Source organism: Berghia stephanieae, chromosome 1, assembly GCF_034508935.2.
Source record: "Berghia stephanieae isolate SIO BIC M18660-M18661 chromosome 1, UCSD_Bste_1.3, whole genome shotgun sequence".
In the NCBI taxonomy this organism is placed as follows: domain Eukaryota; kingdom Metazoa; phylum Mollusca; class Gastropoda; order Nudibranchia; family Aeolidiidae; genus Berghia; species Berghia stephanieae.
Genome location: NC_088360.1, coordinates 69,913,819 through 69,934,729, shown reverse-complemented (window position 1 = coordinate 69,934,729; position 20,911 = coordinate 69,913,819). Strand labels below are relative to the sequence as shown.

Below are 20,911 nucleotides of genomic sequence, written 5' to 3'. Positions count from 1 at the left end.
ATTTCCTATACATTCTTGTCCGTATTTATCTTTTTTTTCAGCTATTGATTATTCATATGTTATGTTTCCCATCATTCATTTAAATAATAAATCTGTGTTTTAATTATTATATTTTAGTTTTCCTTTTACAAAATATAATACATTTCTATTTTGTTAAGTCCTTTCTCTTGGCTTCTTACATTCTTTTCTTCCTCTGTTTTGAAAACTTAAAAGGTTAATTTTATGAAATGTGTAACATATTGTAATATACTGTAGAGCTATGTTCAAATGTAGGCAACTATTTCAAAATCTTTGATTTATAGTGTATGTTTACTTTTCCTCTGGTACAATTATTCCTTGTCTTACCTTTTCCAGCTCTGTAGTGGATTATGGGAGATACTGGAACTGGAAGGGTTTTTATCTGTCTTCGATTCTCCTATATCTGTTGTCCTATTCTTCATTGTTTTCTTTTGCTGCTGTCTTGGAATGAGATAATGTTATATAGCTAAGACCATTTAACTGACAAATATTTAGTTTTTCTGTAGACATTGCTTGTATCCCATCAAAATCTGTAGATCACTGTAAGAGCTTAAGACCTCCCATAGTGGGCAGGGAGTCACTTACTGTGTCTTCTATACCCCTATATCTGTTTTCAAACATGCTTTCTGTCTTTGTTTTGGAATGAGATTACTTAGCTTTTCTAGCCATGGTCACTCTCACTGTTTCTGGTTGGGGTTCCCGACCTCCCATAGTGGGTAGGGACGTACTTGCTGTGTCTTCTATCCCCCTATATATGTTTTTCAAGTTGCTTTCTTTGTCTTGGAATGGGATTACTTGGCTTTGTCTTAGCCCTGGCCGGAGTCCTTGAGTGGGAGGGAAACAGTGGAATGTATAGTTATAGTTTTGGGAGATGATTTTTTTCCTTGTAAATCATCTCTCTGTTATGTACTGTTACATTCATTTTTTTTTTTTGAATATAAAATGATTTGTAAATATTTGAGTGTTTTCCTCTTAGTGGGGACCTGTGCTTGCGTCTGGATGAGATTTTTAGGTGATCTCAAACTCAGTACACTGATAGTGTGCTCTTAGAATCCACATCTGTTCTCTATTTGAACCAATTCCCCTTTGTCTTACTTTATCTTGTGTGCTTTCAATTGTAAATCTAAACCTTTTTTAATTTTCCCATTTTCTTCCATTTTACTGGTGCTGAAATGACTTAAATGTGTCGTAAAACCCTTAAATACAAACAAACAAAACTCTCACTGTCTCTTCTAGTTACCAAAATCTAATTTCCTTTTCCAGTTTTTTTTGTCTTTGTCTTGGAATGAAATTACTTATGTTTGTCCTGTCATTGGCCGGAATCCTTGGCTAAGAGGGAAATAGTCAAATGTTTATTATTGGTTTTGGTAGATGACATTGTTTTTCCTTGTGAAATGTGTTATTTACTGATAATGTTTTATATTTTTAATACAGTGCAACCTCTGGATAACGACAATCCCTGAATAACATTGACCTCTGGTCCTGATTTGTTGCTATATATTATTAGTAATTATAACCCCAATTAGCAACATGCATTTTAGTATTTTTTTAAAAACCTGATTAGCGACATTCTTTTTTTCAATAATTTTTTTTTTAATTGTGTATTTATCAAAACCATTGAGTTTTTCTAGAGGGGTCAAAATGATTGTAGTGTTTGGCCAAGTGAGGTACTATTTGGCAACTTTTGATGTTGAACTTAACCATGAGGCAACTACAATATTATTATCCCTGTATGGTCCATCCAGACAGTAAATTTGTTGCCTCATTTGTGTACAGTCACAAACCGGCCCAGTAGCCTCATCACAACACAACACTCGACCAGATGCTCTGTGGTTTCTGGTTCTTTGCTATCGACAGTGTCATTACCGATTTCTGACAAATCAAGAATGAAGATGTGATCCATTGTATTATTAGATCAGTAACAAGCCCAAATAAATGATAGAGAGGAAAAAGGCGTTCAAGCACTGTTTATGATAAAAGCATTGACAATACACATGGGAGAGTGAAAGCTTAACTGGTAAGCCCATGGTCAACAGAAAATTACACGTCCTAAGACGGTTGTGATGTGTGTTATCACAGGCATGATGTCCATGCATCACATTGTTATTATTACGGGTCTCTCCCCTTTTTCTGCCATCTTTAAAACCCTGGAATAACAACACCCACCGATAACTACATCATTTTCCAGTCTGGGACGATGTCGTTATCCAAGGGTTGCATTGTATGATATTGGGTGTATTTCTCTTCATGGGCAAGAAAGTCACTTTTTCCTTCATTCCCCTTATCTCTGTTTTCCTTTTCCAGGTTGCTTTGTGTCTTGTTTTGGAATGAGATTACTTAGTTTAATCCTGGTCCCACCCAAAGTCCTTGGCTGAGAGGGAAACACTCAAAAGTGTAGTAGTATTAGTTTTGGGAGATGATATATCTTCCTGTAAATATTTGTTATGTACTATTGTTTTGTTGTTTGTTTTTAATAGAATATTTTGTAAACATTTGAGTGTATTCCGCATAGTTGGATCTTGTGCTTGTGACTTGATGAGACTTTAAGGTGATCTCATGAAATCTACCTTTGCTCTCTGTTTGATCCAATCTCCTTTTTCTTAATTTCTCTGCATGCTTTTGATCGTTTACTATCATTTTCTTTTAACTAGCCCTGAAATAAACTGAAAGTGTCTCCCATAGTGGGCAGGGAGGTACATGCTGTGTCTTCTATCCCCTCATACCCGTTTTCCAATTGTTTCCTGTCGTTGTCTTGGAATGAGATTTCTTAGTTTTGTCCTGACCCTGGGCGGAGTTCCTTGGCTTGGAGGGAAACAGTCGAATGTATAGTTATAGTTTTGGGAGATGATATTTTTTTCATTGTAAATCATCTCTCGGTTATGCATTGTATTATGTTTAGTTTACATATCATATTATATGATTTGTACACATTTGAGTGTATTCCTCTTAGTTGGGACCTGTGCTTGTGTCTGGATGAGACTTTTAGGTGATCTCAAACTAAGTACTTTGATGGTGTGCTCTTGGAATCTACATCTGTTCCCTATTTGAACCAATTCCCCTTTGTCTCACCTTTTCTTTTGTGCTTTAATTGTAATTCTAGAACTTTTTACTATCCCATTTTCTTCCTTTTTACTGGCGCTGATATGACCTTAATGTGTTGCAAGCGTCGTAAAACTCTTAAAAACAAGACAAAAACAATCATAGTTGAATCATGTGCTTGTGTCTGGATGGGACTTTTTGGTGATCTCAAACTGAGTACAAGGATAATTTGCTCTTGTATTCTACATCTGTTCCCTAATTGAACCCGTCCCCTCCATCTACTTTTCCTGGGTTGCTTTGAATTTTAAATCTTGAATTTTGTGAACTATCCAATTTTCTTCCTTTTTACTGGTGCTGAAATGACCTATAAGTGGCGTTATAAAACCCTTAAAAACAAAAGTTTCAAGCAGTATCTGACAGGCAGTTATGTCAACTGAAGAATGATTATTTCTTGCACCGACAATAAATGTATGTTGATATAGGGAATTCCATTCCAAATCCTGTAAATATATCATGCATTCCTTATTACTTGATATTGCTAATAATTTTAAGAAAATATATCAGTTTTTCCAGAGGCTTAAATAAAATTATTTGACAAACGTCCTTAATTTTTAGGTCTTTTGAGGTATAAACAATTTTGAAAAGGGTTTGGAGAGGGGATGGATCGACTCCATTGTGTTCAATCTAGGGCAACATATCATAAAGATACCGACACATTCTTATATGAATGGGTTCGATTACCTGATGGTTTTTGCACCTCATGAAGGTGGCATGATTCAACTTTTACATATTTTAGCATGTATGTTTTTAAGAACTGATCTGACTGAATGGTGTCTTTCGTTATCACATCGTTGTTAGGGAGATCACTTGCTGTATTCTATCTCTAATATCTGTTTTCCAACTTGCTTTCTGTCTTTGTCTTGGAATGAGATTACTTGATTTTGTCCTTTCCTTGGCTGGGAGGGAAACTGTCAAATGTATAGTCATAGTTTTTCTTGTAAATATTCATCTCTCTGTTATATACCGTCATATTTGTCGTTTTGAATATATAATGATTTCTCCCATAGTGGGCAGGGTGGCACTTACTGTGTCTTCTATCCCCTTATAGCTTTTTGTCTTTGTCTTGGAATGAGATTACTTGGTTTTGTCCTGGGCCTAGCCGGAGTCCTTGGCTGGGAGGGAAACAGTCAAATGCATGGTTATTGTTTTGGGAGATGATATTTTTTTTTAATAAATCAACTCTCTATTATGTATTACTATATTTGTTATTTTGAATTTAAGCAATGTAAGCATTTGAGTGTATTCCTCTTTGTTGGACATTTTGCTTGTGTCCAGATGAGACTTATCAGTGATCTCAAACTAAGTACATTGATGGTATGCTCTTGAAATCTACATCTGATCCCTATTTGTTCCCAGTTCCCCTTTGTTTTGTCTTACTTTTTCTTGGGTGCTTTAATTGTAATTCTAGAATTTGACTATTCCATTTTCTTTCTTTTTACTGCGCTGATATAACCTAGATATGTTGCAAGCGCTGTAAAACCCTTAAAAACATAAAACATATAATGATTTCTAAGCATCCGAGTCCATTCCTTTTGGATCTGTTCTTGTTTGTGAATGAGACTTTTAGGTACTAAGTACACTGATAATGTGCTCTTGGAATCTGCACCTGTGACTTATTTAAACTATTCCTCTTTGTCTTACTTTTTCTCATGAACTTTAATTGTAAATCTATAATCCCCCATTATCTCCCTTTTTACTGGCACTGAAATGACCGAAACGTGTTGCAAGCGCAGTAAAACCCTTAAAAACAAAAAACACAAATAGGTTGTAACAAACCTAATGGTTATTATTATAATTCATACAAACTGTATAGCTGTGATTAATTGTAAATCTTTATGTTGACAATACAGTATAAATGAAGATATTCTTCAAGTTGTACATATGTGTAAATAAGAATGCCAATATGTATGTATATATATATATATATATATATATATATATATATATATATATATATATATATATATATATATATATATATATATATATTATATAATATATATATATATCCTGTGTCATGAACATATTGTTAAGTAAATAGTGCTTTCACTTGCTTTTCGTGATATATTATGACAGTCGTTTCTCTGTTACATTTTTAAAGACATAATTAATGAAGGGACAAGAATGACACCACTGATCACAAATGATCATTCTTGCTGCTTGTAATCAATGGAGAAATAGATTTTGATAAAAGAATTTTCTGTTCAGCTACATTTGAAAAACAAATTCTGGAAAGTTTACAGTGGAATCTTGAAAAAGCCGACATCAGCGGACCAGAAAAGTTGGATGACTTTCAGCAAGTGTCCAGTATCCATGGAACATGCTTAGATAAAGAACGGTAAATTTGGGAACTAGTGTTCACTTTAAGCAGAAGTTTACTTTATATGCGGATTCCACTGTATTTTAATTTCTAAACATTTGTTTTGAATCACATAGAGTTTATTTGCCAACTTTTTCTCCAAAAAAATCTGAGATTTTATTGCTTTCCTTTTTTTTTTTAACTTCTGAATTTGGTTTCAAATTTCTTCCAATTAATTATAAGTTACCTACCACATGTGTTTTCAACTGCATAGCCAGTAACAGTAAAGATTTTTTTATTACATATAATACATAAGTTTGAATAGTGGATTATCATTTAGCGGTGACAAATTCTACTTTTCTTTTTCCATATTTTTTTTTTTAATGACAATAATGGAGGTAGCATTCTCAAACTAATGTTGTTTCTCAGATTTTAGGGGTGTTCTTTGCAAAGAAGATACAAAAGAGATATAATAAGATAGCCATTATCTTTTCGTGTATTGCATTATTGTGTATTATCCTTAGGTGGAAAAATGTATGAAAATAAGCCTTGAAATGCCCGTAATCAATTTGGCTGCCACCTTGTTGGTTTCCAATAAGCAGCTGGCTGTGTCTGTAAATAGAACAGAAAGAGCAGTCGCCCACGGCGGGCAGAGAGGTCACTCTGTGTCTTCTTTCCCCTTATATATAATTCCTGTTTCACATTGCCCTCGTCTGTAACATTCATATGTTTTGAATATAATTGATATATATTGACTGGGTGGGGATCCTGACCTCCCATAGCGGGCAGGGAGGTACAAACTGTGTCTTCTATCCCCTTATATCTGTTTTCCAACATGCTTTCTGTCTTTGTCTCGGAATTAGATTTCTTGGTTTTGTCCTGGCTCTGGCCGGAGTCCTAGCTGATAGGGAAACAGTCAAATGCATAGTTATTGTTTTGGGAGATGATATTATTTTCCTTGTAAATCATCTCTCTGTTATGTATTATTAGTTTTATTTTGAATGTATAATGTAAGCATTTGAGTGTGTTCCTCTTTGTTGGATTTTGTGCTTGTGTCTGGATGAGACTTGTAGGTGATTTCAAACTAAGTACATTGGTGGTATGCTCTTGGAATCTACATCTGATCCCTATTTGTTCTCAGTTCCCCTTTGTCTGACTTTTTCTTGGGTGCTTTAATTGTAATTCTAGAACTTTTTACTATCCCATTTTCTTCCTTTTTACTGGCGCTGATATAACCTAAATGTGTTGCAAGCGCCGTAAAACCCTTAAAAACAAAAACAATATATATTGATTGGTAAATGAAATAACGTAGAGCTGAGTGGGGTTCCTGACCTCCCATCATGGGCAGGGAGGCACTTTCTGTGTCTTCTATCCCCCTATATCTGTTTTCCAGCATGCTTTATGTCTTTGTCTTGGAATGAGATTACTTGGTTTGCCCTGGCCCTGGCTGTATACAGACCTGCCAACATGCGATTATACAAAATCGGGATTTCGGACAGCAAAAACAGAGATTTTTCACTCCAATCAGGGATAAAAGGAAAAATGGAGAAATAAAATTGCTCTCACTAAAACGAGGAATAAAACGTATTTACCATGAGAGGTTCTGGATCAAAATGTACCAAGTCACACAAATCAGATATTGAGAAAAACAAGCATTAACAAAACTCATTTTTGTGGTCTTGTCTTAGTGCAAAAAAAAAAAAAAATCAAACTCAAAAGATCTTAATTTGACACAATCAGGCGGACGAATATATGATCTCTCTTCTGGTTGCAAGCGCCGTAAAACCTTTAAAAACGAAACAACAAAAAAGTAATTTAATGAATAACAATTTGTACTGCTATTTTGAAAACACGGACAGGGATGCAATCGGAGTTAAGATAATGTCTCTTCTATGGGGCATACCTTCTTCAGTCCAAACTGAAAAGTAGTTTCATTTTTCTTTTTTTTTTTCTAAGTAAAAAACAGGACAGTCACACGTCCTGCTGGTGGTGTTGTTTTTTTTTTTTTTTTGTCGTCCTCCCCCCCCCCCCCCCCCCCCTCCTTGATATTTATATCATTGAGAGAGGTTTGGGTTGGATTTTCCTTTCTTTTTTTTTTTTGTCATTGGGTTTGCTTTTTTTAATTGATTTATATAAATGTGAATCTATATTTTGTACTTTGTCCAATGTAAATGATTATTACGTAGGCGGCATTCATTCACCTTGTCGGAAATTCATCCCATGTGATCCAAATCCAAAAGTACAATTAATAGCTTTACTGCGATGTGTATAGTCTTTCATATAATTTTTTTTTTCGTGTCTGTAAAGCTTATAAATCGTGAAATAAAGTATAAGTATGATCATATATCTTTGTTGTATTGTACTTGACTATGAAAGACTGGATTAGAAATAAATGGGTATATCTGACCTTCCATAGTGGACAAGAGGTCACTTGCTGTGTCTTCTATCCCCCTTTATGGGTTTTCCGAGTTGCTTTTTATCTTTGTCTTGGAATGAGATTGCATACTTGCTTTGTCTTGGCCCTGGCCAGAGTCCTTGGCTGAGATGGAAACACTCAGATGTATAGTTTAGCTTTGGGAGATATTTTTTCCCTTTGAAATCCTCATTGTGTTTTTACTGTAATTGTAATTATTTTGTTGTTCTGGATGGGGTTCCTGACTTCCCATCGTGGGCAGGGAGGCACTGACTGTGTCTTCTATCCCCTAATATGTCTTCCAACTCACTCTGTCTTTGTCTTGGAATGAGATTACTTGGTTTTGTCCTGGCCCTGGCCGGATACTCTAGCTGAGAGGGAAAGTCAAATGTATAGTTAGTTTTGGGAGATGATATTTTTTCCTTGTAAATCTTCTCTCTGTTATGCATTGTATTATGTTTTCTCTATATTATATACGATTTGTAAAACATTTGAGTGTATTCCTCTTAGTGGGGACCTGTGCTTGTGTCTGGATGAGACTTTTAGTGATTTCAAACGAAGTACTTTGATAGTGTGCTCTTGGAATCTACACCTGCTTCTTATTTGACCCAATTCCCCTTTGTCTTACCTTTTCTTGGGTGCTTTAATTGTAATTCTAGAACTTTTTACCATCCCATTTTCTTCCTTTTTACTGGCGCTGATATGACCTTAATGTGTTGCAAGTGCCGTAAAACCCTTAAAAACAAACATAAAAACAAAATGTGTCTTCTATCCCCCTATATGTTTCCCAAATTACTTTGTCTTTGTCTTGGGATTAGATTACTTAGTTTTGTCCTGACCCTTGCCAGAGTTCTTTGGCTGGGAGGGAAACAGTCAAATGTATAGTTAGTTTTGGTAGATGATATTTTCCCTTGTAAATCATCTCTCTGTTATTTGTTATTTTTTAATTTTAAAATATGATGTGTAAACATTTGATTGTATCCCTCTTAGTGGGATCTTGTGCTGGTGTCTGGGTGAGACTTTTAGGTGATTTCAAACTAAGCAATTTGATGGTGTGCTCTTGGAATCTACATCTGTTTCCTATTTGAACCAATTCCGCTTTGTCTTACCTTTTCTTGGGTGCTTTAATTGTAATTCTAGAACTTTCTTGCTATCCCATTTTCTTTCTTTTTACTGGCACTGATAATATATGACCTTAATTGCCTTGATGTGTTCCAAGCGCCGTAAAACCCTTAAAAACAAAAAAACAATTTTGTTGTTTTGATTATCATGTTTTGTAAACATTTGAGTGTATTCCTCTTGGTGGGATTCTGTGATTGTGTCTGGAAGAGTAAACTGATGTTGTGCGGCTATGTGGTCTAGTGGTATGACATTCGTTTTCGGATCGGAAGGTCCTGGGTTCGAGCCTCACTCGGCGCATAGTTGAGTCCTTGGAAAAGACTCTTTACTCACATTCTCTCACCGTATTCAGGTGTAAAATGAGTACCTGGCTGTTAACAGCATTGTATCTGCCGAACAGGCACCACGTCCGGTCCTAAATGTTAAATGTTGCTGTTGGCCAGGGACCCCTTGTAAAGCGCTTTGAGCACATTTAGTGGATATGTGCTATATAAAAGCTCTATTTATTTTTTTTTATTTTTTTTTTTGCAAATCACACTGTTCCCTTTTTTAACCATTTAAAAAAGAGCTTTTATATAGTGCAATATCCACTAAATGTGCTCAAAGCGCTTTACACAGGGTCCCTGGTCAACAGCAACATTTAACATGTAGGACGGGACATAAAGCCTATTAGGCGATATTACAATTTTTTGGACAAAGACAATGCTGTTAACGATCAGGTACTCATTTTACACCCGAGTACGGTGAGAGAATGTGAGTAAAGAGTCTTTTCCAAGGACTCAACTATGCGTCGAGCACGAGGCTCGAACCCAGGACCTTCTGATCCGAAAGCGAGTGTCATACCACATAGCCGCACAATGTTGCTGTTGGCCAGGGACCCATTTCCCCTTTGTATTTTTTTTTTTTCCTTGTGTGCTTTTAATTGTAAATCTCGAATTATTTGACTCCAATTTTCTTTCTTTCTACTGGCCCTGAACTGACCTAAATTTGTCGCTAGCGCTGTAAAATCCCTAAAACAAAGAAAAACATATCTCCCATATCTGTTTTCTCTTTTCATTTTGTTCTGTCTTAGTCGTGGATTGAGATTGATTTTTTTATTTATTTATTTATTTTGTTTGGGGGGGGAGGTCATGGTCCAGGTAGTACAATCATTTCCCTTGTTACTGTTACAGTGCAAAAGATCCCTTCCAAAAAGGATAAGAAGAAGGGATCTTTTGCACTGTAACAAGGGAAATAATTACACAGCAATTTTTTCACAGCAGGATCATTACCAAAAAAAAAAGCTCCATAATCACCATAGGCTATTTCTAACTGCGGTATTGTAATGGATTGCTTTTTTTCTTATCAGTCGATAAAGAGGCCCCGTGTTATTTCAATAAAACAAATTGAAGTTAAAGTACGGATTAACCCAGGGCTCTGGTGAGCACCAGTGGGGATTGAACCAGGGACCTTTGGAGATGGAGATCTGTGGAGATAAAACCCAGGATAATGGGTGGTCAACATTAGAGGGGAGGAAACCTTGTGACCATGGGTTGCAGATAGTAGTGGTGAATGAACTCCAGGACAAGATGGAATGTAGACACAAGTGGAAAGTGAACCTGGGTGCACCCCATGTATATGGTGCACCCTGGACTATGGGATATAATACCCAATGGAGAGTAAACCCAGGACTTTGGAATGTGAAAATCAGTAAACCTGGGTATAGGCTGGTGACATCGGTGAGGAATTACTCCTTTTTGCCTTACTTTCTTTTTGATGCTTTTATAAGTCCAGAGCTGATGCCTTTCATTGGAGTTGACTTTCAAATAAAAAGATCCCTCTGTAAACCCAGATCAAACACAATCAAATACTAAAACTTGTTTCAACAGTTTATTATGATTGACATTATATAAAATATAACATCAGCGGTATATTGGCTTGAAATTTGGTCAACATCATTTTGTGTTTAGTGAATACAAAAAATTGTGTAAGTTTAAGGATCATGAGCATAAGATCATCTTACAATGGCAATAAAATAACAGTATAGGACCAAAAGCACTGTATGGAGTTCCATCCTGAAAAATGCAATGTAATTTCCATGGCAAGAAAGAAAACCCCAATAAAGCATAACTACACATTACAAAACTATGTTCTTGAGCGCATAAATTCGGCCAATACTTAGGGGTTACTATTTAGTCAAATCTGAATTGAGATAACATACAACAAATATCACCACCAAAGCTTACAAGACTTTGAAAAAAGTTAATGCACTGAAAGAGAGAGCATATAAAGCATTAGTGAAGCCCATGATCGATTATGCCAGCACTGTTAGGGACCCCAACCTACATGAAAACAATATTCAACAAATAGAAATGGTCCAAAGACTACAGTATTATTCGAGTGTAGACAATGGGTTAAAGGAGCTTCGCTGACAGCCCCTTCATTCGAGGAGAAGAAATTCATGTCCCACAATGATATACAAGATAAAACTCTCTTTAGTTGAAATCTCCTAGATAGACTTCCAACCACCAACACGTTTCACTAGAACAGATTGTAATATGTCAAAATCTTCGCACTGAAGTTCGACGTTATACAGCAGTTGCGGATGCAGAACATGGTTTACTTTCATTCAAAATAAAAACTGGCTTGGTACCAATTTCTCCCTTGTCAAAGCACAAATTTACTGGACCATCAGAGAAAAGTAAGATCACAGGTTTATTTTTTTTTTAAAGAAAACATCTATGTATCCAAGCAAATGTGTGGTGTTCTGGTAAAACCTGTCCGATGACGGAAAACTACAAATCACATACTATTATATTCGAATAGAACACCATTTCTGGACAAAATGCAGTTTGAATTGTGTATTACGGCCGAAGTTATTCATATTTGAAGGGAGGTCAAAATTTTAAAAGCAGAGAAAATCACTTTTAAAGAAAAGACATATATATTTACTGCAAATTGTTTCAAATATTGTTACAGTATCATCACAACAGCACTTGCACACCACATTCATACCCAAAAATAAAGCCCATGTGTAAGACAAACCACTAAGTGACGTGATACTTTAGGAGAAGGAGATACGTGTGCAGCTGCATCCTCGCTGGCCGATTACTCTCTCAATACTCATAGTTACTATATCAACCGTGATATTATTTTAGTTTTCAGATATTGATAGAAAGCTTATATTATTGTAAATTATGATATAAAATTGAAAGAAAAATGCGATAGTCTCATGACTTTATTGATAATACAATATTTCAAGCAGGGCAGTAAGCGGATTGTTGGACTGTTTCTTATTGCACTGCTCATTTTGTTTGTAGCTCTATGAGAACTCAGTATACTTATATTCATGCGCACTGACTCGCATTCCAAAGAGCGAACAATGACAAAAATATTGCGTTTGGGGTTTGGTAAAAATTTCAGTTCTCAGCGCTGAATTGAAATCCTCTAACACAGAGGCAGATTTTGGGTCAATTTTAAAGCACTGTATTTTGCTTTGATAGAGCTTAGGGAGCGTTCACATATTACGTCATCAGCTAGGGGGGGAGGGGGGGTCTACCAAATGTTGACATGTGTTGACATTGGGGAGGGGGGGGGGGTCAGACCCAAGATGATGTCATCAAAACATAGGCAAATTAAGCCTATTTCAAAGTTTGTTCCTTTCAAAACAGCTAAAGATAAATTGCTATGATGAGTATTGCCCATCTCTCAAGAAACAAAATGGGAAAGGGGTATCACTTCTCAAAAGGCGAACTTGCCCTAAATGTTCATTGTATCACTCCTCGATCACAGCAATGAAAGACCATTCACGAAAATGCGGCATACATGAAGAACAGCAAATGGGAGAAAATGATGACGATGAAGATGAAATTGATGATACTATTTATAGTACATTGCCAGAGGTCCAAGGCAGAAACATTTTTGAATCAATTAATTTTATGTTTGGAAATTAAAACAGAAATTCATTCCACTAAAAGACTAATATGCTATAAAATAATTTGCCTCCTATACTATTTTAAATTACACTTTCTGAATTTTTTTTAATAGCACCTGCACCAAGTAGCCTAAATTTAATTTAAATAATGTTTGTTAGATTTTATCTTTGCAAATTTAAATTTTATGTCCCCATTGTATCGTAAAACATAAATTATCAACAGTTTCTGAAATTAATAAAATGTCTGAATGTGTTTTATCAAACGTTGATAATCAATGTTTATGGTTTGAAAAACGAATAATAAATATTGTGAAATTAAAGTTATCTTTTAGTTTTTATTAAATTAGATGACGTCATCATCTGTTGGGGGGGGGGGGGGTCAGGTCAATGATGACAAGTGATGACTTGGGGGAGGGGGGGGGGGGGCTAAAAAGGGCAAATTTTTGATGACGTAATATGTGAACGCTCCCTTAGGAAAAAACTAATTTAACCCCCACACCCACTCGTTATTCGTCAACTTGATAACCACTCCTGGGTGATGTATCACCCATACATTTTAAAGAGGGAAAAAAACCTATAAACCACTCATGGGTGACATACCACCCATATTTGAGCAATATCGGCATTCACCGTGTCAAACTGGATAAGGTTGTCATTTACTACGGTCAATACAATAAAGGGTAGAAACTTGTGAAATATATTTTTTCTTACTAACTATATTTTATTCAACCATAAATTTGAAAAACAAATTCACTCTAAAAATTAAATCAAACAAAACAAAAATTAGATTTTTCTGGCAACAAAAAAAAAGAAAAAGCTTCTTTAGACTTTAGAGCACAATCTTTCACTTTGACTTTGAGCAGTTGGTACAAATACAGTCTCTGGGGGCGAAGCAAACAAAAGCATTGCATTTTGCACACACTGTTGACACTTTTTTGTCCTTCTTCCAGCTATATATTGAGCAACGTTGCTGTTGTTTGCGTGCAGACGTTGTTGTTGGCTTTGAAGTAGAATTGACAGCGGAAACTTTTGTTGGAGTTTGTTTTTTTTTTTTTTGGCAGCAGGGGAATTGGTCTTTGAAGCTGAAGGTTTTTGCTTGGAGGGGGTCTGGTGATAGTTTTGGACAGTTTTGAATTAGCACGAATGGAAGGAGTGGCTGCAACATCGTGGAAACGCTCAATTGCAGTTTATATTGTGATTTTTTCGAGTCCTGGAGAGAGAAGGAAGGTTGCAGCGCAACAGATAGAGAGTGCTGGAGGGTGCTTGCAACCTTTCTGATCAAATGTTGCCTGGCAGTTTTGTGTGACAGTGGACCAGCAGGAACATTCTCCCGAAAGATCAGATGGGCAGCAAGACATGAAACATCCGAAATATTGACAACATACGCCATGGCCCATCTTCGACTTTTATGTTTGCATGAATATTCTTTGGCCATTTGGTCCATTTTGTCACCACCACCTTTGGTGCTATTGTAAAAACAAACCACTTCAGTTTTGTTCATCTCTGGCTTCTCAATGGCTGTTGTTGAATGCATTGAACTCAATACAGATACACATTTGTTTTTTTGTTGTTTTTTTTTTTTAGATTTGTAGGTCACTAGCATTGCTTTATCTGTGGATGTAAATGCATTAGAGTGCAGTTCTTTCTTTTTCATGATGTCATGACGAGTGGTTCCGGAATGAAATTTTTAATCTTTTTTTCTCAATGTCCACAAGAGTAACATTGCTCTTTAGTAAAGACATTGTCAAGTCACGCGTTGTAAAAAAATTGTCACGCATTATGTTACGTCCTGTTTTGAGATATGGTTCTGCCAAGGCTGAAACAACATTAGCGCCATGATTTTTCTCTGCCACTTTTCCGAGGCATGGCAATGCTTTCAGAGGGTAACTTGTTTCTGAGTCACAAAGCCAGTAGATTTTCAAACCATATTTGCCTGGTTTACTTGGAATGTAAATACGAAACTTGTAGCGACCTCTGAAAGGCACCAACTGCTCGTCCATTGTAAGGTGTGGACGACGTAGATTTGCTTCAAACAATTCCCACAAATCCCGAATTGGATCAAGTGGGTCCTTTTCTTTTCTGTTTGTACGAGTGTTCTTGTTGAATCGTAAGTAGGACAAGTCAAGAAGGCAGTTATAACTGAATAAACTCCTTACAAAATGATTTCCCCAGACTTCATCCAACACTGTCTTCAACTAGACATATTGCTGATGCAATGCACCAAGTGCAAGAACCACACCTATTAGTGCTTTTATCTCATCGTCATTGGTATTAACCCATCCTTTTTCTTCTTTTTTAGCTTCGCAGGCACGGATGCCTTCAAGGTTTTTATTTTTCACGATGATGAAAATGAGCTCTTTGTTAAAAAAACAAGTCAATTGCTTATTCTGAAGCATGAATTTCGGTAACAATTAACTCTAACGCAGAATTAAAAGTGGTCACCCTTGTGTAAGACTGTAGCTGTGTGGGTGGCGAGTCACCCATGAATGTTTTATAGAATATTTCTCTTTTTTTTTTAAATATGGGTGATGCATCACCCATGGATGGTTAATTAGTTATGGAAAAAAGAAGGGTTAATAATAGCCAAACCATAAATTTTTTTTGGTGTCAGATATATAATCATTACTTGCCAAAATCATAGTTGAGGCATTCTTAAAGGGACACGAATTTTCAACAAATAGAAAAAAAATCTACAGCTGTGTAAAGAGGTCAATGGGTGACTAGTCACCCAGGAATGGGTGTGGGGGGTAAATTATCTATATGCTTTAAATTGTAAAATCCTTTTGTGAGAATGTAGTTGGATTGATTAATTAAAACAATAAAGGGATGGAAAAAAACGAAAATCATGCAGATAACAATTTTTCAATTCATTCGCTCGTATCTCAAAACTAGCTTGTGTGACATCTGACAGGTTTTGCAAAATTAGCTCACAAATAATACCATAAAATTGAAGGTTGAACCTACACCTACACCTTATAAGATGGATGTATATATTACAAGACTAGACAAAGGCGCCAACTTAAAATTTGGCTCACAGGAATTGCAGGCATCGCTATACTTTTTAAACTTAAAGTGTGATAGAAATGTCAACATTATGCAAAAAAAAACACTGTCAATTTCATGATGTGAAAATGAATTTGCTTGAATTCTCAATCCTGCCATTTGATTGACAATACTGATTCAATGACAAAGCTATTTTCGTAAAGTTTAAAAAATTGTTTAAAAAGTGAAGAAAAGAATTTAGTCAAAAAAAAAGATAAAACTCATTAAAATTAAAAACAATACTTGAAGCACAGAGTGAAAGAGCTTTTTGTCGTGGCTACCGATCAAAATATGTCAATAAAACAGCTAAAAAGTTATCGAATCTATTGTTTAAAAGTCAGTTATACAATTTAATTGCAACTAATGATGTGTTTGGTGATATGGGAAAACTATGAACATGTGTATATGTTTATAAAATTTATATATCTTATTTTCTTTCAAGCCACAATTCTTTCTGTAAAACCTAATTTTCCGTTGGAAATCTTTCTTTTTTAGTTTGAGTTTCCGAGATAAAGCGGTTCTTGTCAGGTAGGGTTGGTAAACCATTTATTGAGAAAAACTGTCTTAGGTATAAGAAAGAATTTTCAATTACTTGGCTGTAGGTATAGAGTGGTATTCAAAATAATTCATTCACTTGTGGTTAAAAGTTTATTTTGTGATTAAAAAAAAACAAACCTCAAATCTTAGGTATAAAATTATGCAATACTACTGTCAAAATCATAATTTTTATGAAATGACCTTCATTAATCTTTGAAAGGACTAAGCTGAAAAAGTTGTTTCAGTGAAATGGGCACAGTTTTCCCATTTTGCCCACTATAAAATCTCATGGTGGAAAATAAAATCTTTAGATGGCTTCTTTGGTATTGATGGCTATTTTCCTTCTGTGACCCCTTATGATAGTTACAACAAGTTTTTCTGTCTTGTCTACAGCATCGTAAACATCAGCTGCTGATTTGACTGGTTTGCCATCTATTTCCACAATGATATCTCCAGCTAGAATGCCTCCTGTGTGAGCTGGAGACCCAGGAATAACCTTGTACACAAAGACACCATTGTGGACATCCTTAAAGTCTGATACTCTGTCCTTTCGAAGGTCCCTGATTATACTGTCTGTCAAAGACAGCATGGTAATACCCATATAGCGACGACGCCCATCACCATCTGTTAATCCTTTGCCTTTTTTAATAACTTCTTCGGCCTTGAGGAGAAACTTAACAGCATGATCTGATGGTATTGCAAAGGAAATTCCAGTTGTCACTTTCATTGTATTTATGCCGATCGCTCTCCCTTCCAAATCAATTAGGGGTCCACCTGAGTTGCCAAAATTAATAACTGCGTCAGTTTGTATATAGTCCATGTCTTTATTTCGTAAACCAAGCTCTTTACTTCCCCTTTCCACACTGCTGACAATACCACAGGTCACTGTGTTACTAAGTGACAGGGGACTTCCCATGGCAATGACCCACTCTCCTGGTCTAAGTTCAGATGAATTACCAAGGGGAACAGTAGGTAGGTTGGTAGCTGGTATTTTGACTGTAGCTAAATCAGAGACTGGGTCAACAGCAGTAACCTGCCCTTCAAATATTCGTCCATCTTCCAATTTGACACTGATAGAGGACTTGTTGGCAACCACATGGGCATTGGTCAGAATTACTCCATTATCACGAACTATGAAGCCTGATCCATTGCTGACAGTGATGGGACGACCAGTCAGAGGGTGGCTTGAATAAATGGAGAAAAAAAATATAAATATAAATCTATATATAAATACACACATATAAATCTATACATAAATATACATATATATATATATATATATGTCTATCTGTCACCATTTGTCTGTTAGGTCAACCTAATTACATGTTATCACCTTACTACCTACATATCCAAGAAAACTGCCGTTTGGGGTTGATGGTTAACCCCGTGCTTGTGTAACGCCATCAAAATCTATTAAATTGTAAGCAACAGTGTCGAAATATGTTTGCATCTCTAAACATAAAAACCTCGACAACAACAAACAAAAACATTTTAGTAAAAATAAAGAACAACTCTTTTCAGGAAAATATAATATTAATCAATATAAGCCTCTCTAAAGGGCAACTCTGAAAAAAAAAAGGTCTTAAATGTATTAAAGCAACTTCTACAACAGAAAATTTAATTAGCTAGATTTATCGCCTGTAAATTTGAAAGTAGCATCAGCAGTGATTGAGCAGCTTGGTCTGTTAGATCCAGTGGAAAGTACTTTGCGATAGACTAGTATCCTATCTAAAGGACAGCAAGTAATTGCTATTGCCCATTTCATGCTATAGGGGAGACACCACAAACAACCCCCTCCCTTTTTTTTTTTTTTTTTTTTTTTTTGTTATCAGATGGGAAATCCCCCTAACCCTTCCTCAACCCTAACTAAAGATACTATAACCTGATGAAACATAATGTCTGCCATCACTTGCAATATCGAAACTGATGGGAAACACACACGTAAGTAATAATGGCGTCAGCCGGAGTCGCAAACAAAAACCGACTCAGCAAATTGTTTTTGGAATTAGAAAAACCGCACCAATTATAAAAATGAAACTTATCTTAAATTAAATAGTAATATTTATTGGATATTAAAACTAATTGAAAGTCCATAATGGCTAAAAGATTAAATAATATAATAAAAGTGCTGTGAAACAACGGAAGTCCCCCCTGTTAATTCAGTATTGCCACAGACTTGGTACCCCATGTAGGGAGGCTTTCCTTTAAAAAAAACACTCACGAAAAGAAGAGAATGTTAATCAGGATTACCTTCCTTTAATTTCCAGAAAGACGACTGCTGGGGCAGCTTTTTCAACTACATCAGCGATGAAATTATTTTTATTTCTTTTGTCTGCATAGACTGGTGGCCATATATAGTGGAGGAAACTGTCTTCAGGGAACAACTTAGATAACAATGTCAAACATGATGCTGAAAATACTCCTAATCCAAAAAGCAATAGACTGTCATATCGATGCCTTCTTCGGTAATCCCACTTATCTCTACCTCTACTACTGTAACCCAAAAGCTGAATTTGGGACAAAGTCTGTAAATTTCTCTCACTATTATTCTGGACTGGTTTTAGAATGTTACTTTGGAGGCAAAAAGATAACATTTTGGAACAACGAAATTGAAATGACCGGCTTGGTGTTAGCAAGGTCGTGGTGCTGAGTGGGATTGTTGTTTTCTTGTTTATAACAAGAGGTAGTGAGTTTGATCTCCTTTCAACTGCTGCCGAAAGCATTTTTAAAGAAATAAAACGTCTTTGAAAATTCATTTTGCCCCGCTAGTGTATACACCCAAGTATTTGAGTCTTCCTAACATCAGTGAAAGTTAAAGACTTGGAGTCGGAACACTGAACGATGGGATAAAGTCAAAACATGAAAACAAAGCATACGGTTACCAAATACATTTTTTAAAATAATCCAAACCACTGCCAAAAAAAAAAAAATTATTTCACCCCCCTGCGTTCTGTGACAACAAATCCTTGACAACATTTATTATTTTTTACTCGGCTCCATTGTTAAGAATCGTGTGACCTTGTTAAAGCCTCTAAAATTAAAGATCGGTCTTAGAGAAAAAACACTGAAAATATTTTTAAAAAGCACATGCACAAATGAAAATTAAAAACCATAGGCATTGGCCTTGATCTCGTCCTCAACTTCAACTCCAATCAAACAAGTTGCATGCAACTCCGTGCAGCCGAATATAATCGCGACTGTGAGTGTAGGGACATAGATGGACATGCCTAGGATGGTATAAATTTTTCGATCGAATTCCATTTAGCCATTAATGCTTCTGATATTTTTCGAGCAGATAATTCCATATTCGGATGATGCTTTGGAAAAGCGAGTTGAGATAAGCACGAACTCGAACTGCATGAGTGCAGATTTCTTTGGTTCGGAATAAGGGATCAGTTGAGATCGTTGTCAATCACTGAAGGGACACAGGTCCTTAGCTGTTTGGAATGGGTATCTTTCATGCCATGGTGACGATTCCAATTCTCCTATAGTTGTTACTACATTTTCTGTTTTGAACTTTCTCGAGTTGTTCCACCTGCTTCTTACTCTTGGGTGGGGGGGGGGGGGGGGCCCAAACACGTGCACTATCTTCTAAAATTGGCCTTTGCGAAGACTTAATTGGTTTCCCGATCCTCATTGGACAACTTTTTACATTTCTTTGTAAGAATCCTAGCTTTGTATTGGCTTTTTTACAAACTTTGTCGATGTGGTGCTGCCACATTTTGCTGTCAAGAGTGAACCTAGGATATTCTGTTCTTTGTGTTGTCTCCAATGTTCCTTCGTGTTTATGTTTATTTTTCTGAAAATATTTATCTTTTTGTTCCTGTTACGAAATAGCTGGTATTTCTTCGGGTAGAATTCCACGTTCCACTCTTCCTCCCATGATTGTAGCCTGTCGAGATCTTCCTGTAGAATACTGCAATCTTTAGATGTTTGAATTTCCCTATAAGGAAGGCTATTATCATCTGCAAAAAGTCGATTTGTATACTTAACTTGGCATATTATTAATGTATGTATTAAAAAAGGAATTGGCCCTAAAATTGTTTAAGTATACCTGCCAAGACTGGAAGTGGTGATGTAATTTGTTTTCAAACATGACTCTTTGGGATTGCATGGAAAGAAATGATTCATCCAAGCGTATGTGTTTTTTTAGTTTCCATAATGACCAAGCTTGTTCAAGAGGCGTTGGTGATGTACCTTATCAAATGCTGAAATTTGTTTGGCCATCTTTGTTAATTGTATTGGCAAAATAACTGCAAGTCTAGAACAGTTCCGACTCGCATGAACGATATTTGCGAAAGCCACGTTGGACATAAGTTAGCACGTTGTGGTGCTTCATGATAATGCTAGATATCATGGGTTCCAACAGGTTGCATGATATGGATGCTAGAGATAGTAGCCTATAGTTTTCAGCACTGAGTTTGTCGCTCTTTTTTAACATCGGCGTTATGTGGGCATCTTCCCAGTCTTC

General features: G+C 36.0%; 1 protein-coding gene across 1 annotated transcript; it reads right to left on the bottom strand.

The window, feature by feature from the left end:
• Positions 1–15,186: 15,186 nt before the first annotated feature.
• LOC144980656 (serine protease HTRA2, mitochondrial-like) lies at positions 15,187–19,888 on the bottom strand. Its single transcript, XM_078928337.1, has 2 exons — positions 18,691–19,888; positions 15,187–17,624 (listed from the first exon to the last, which is right to left on the bottom strand). The coding sequence occupies exons 1-2, from the start codon at positions 19,194–19,196 to the stop codon at positions 16,748–16,750; spliced, it is 1,383 nt and encodes a 460-aa protein (XP_078784463.1). The 5' UTR covers positions 19,197–19,888; the 3' UTR covers positions 15,187–16,747.
• Positions 19,889–20,911: the final 1,023 nt, after the last annotated feature.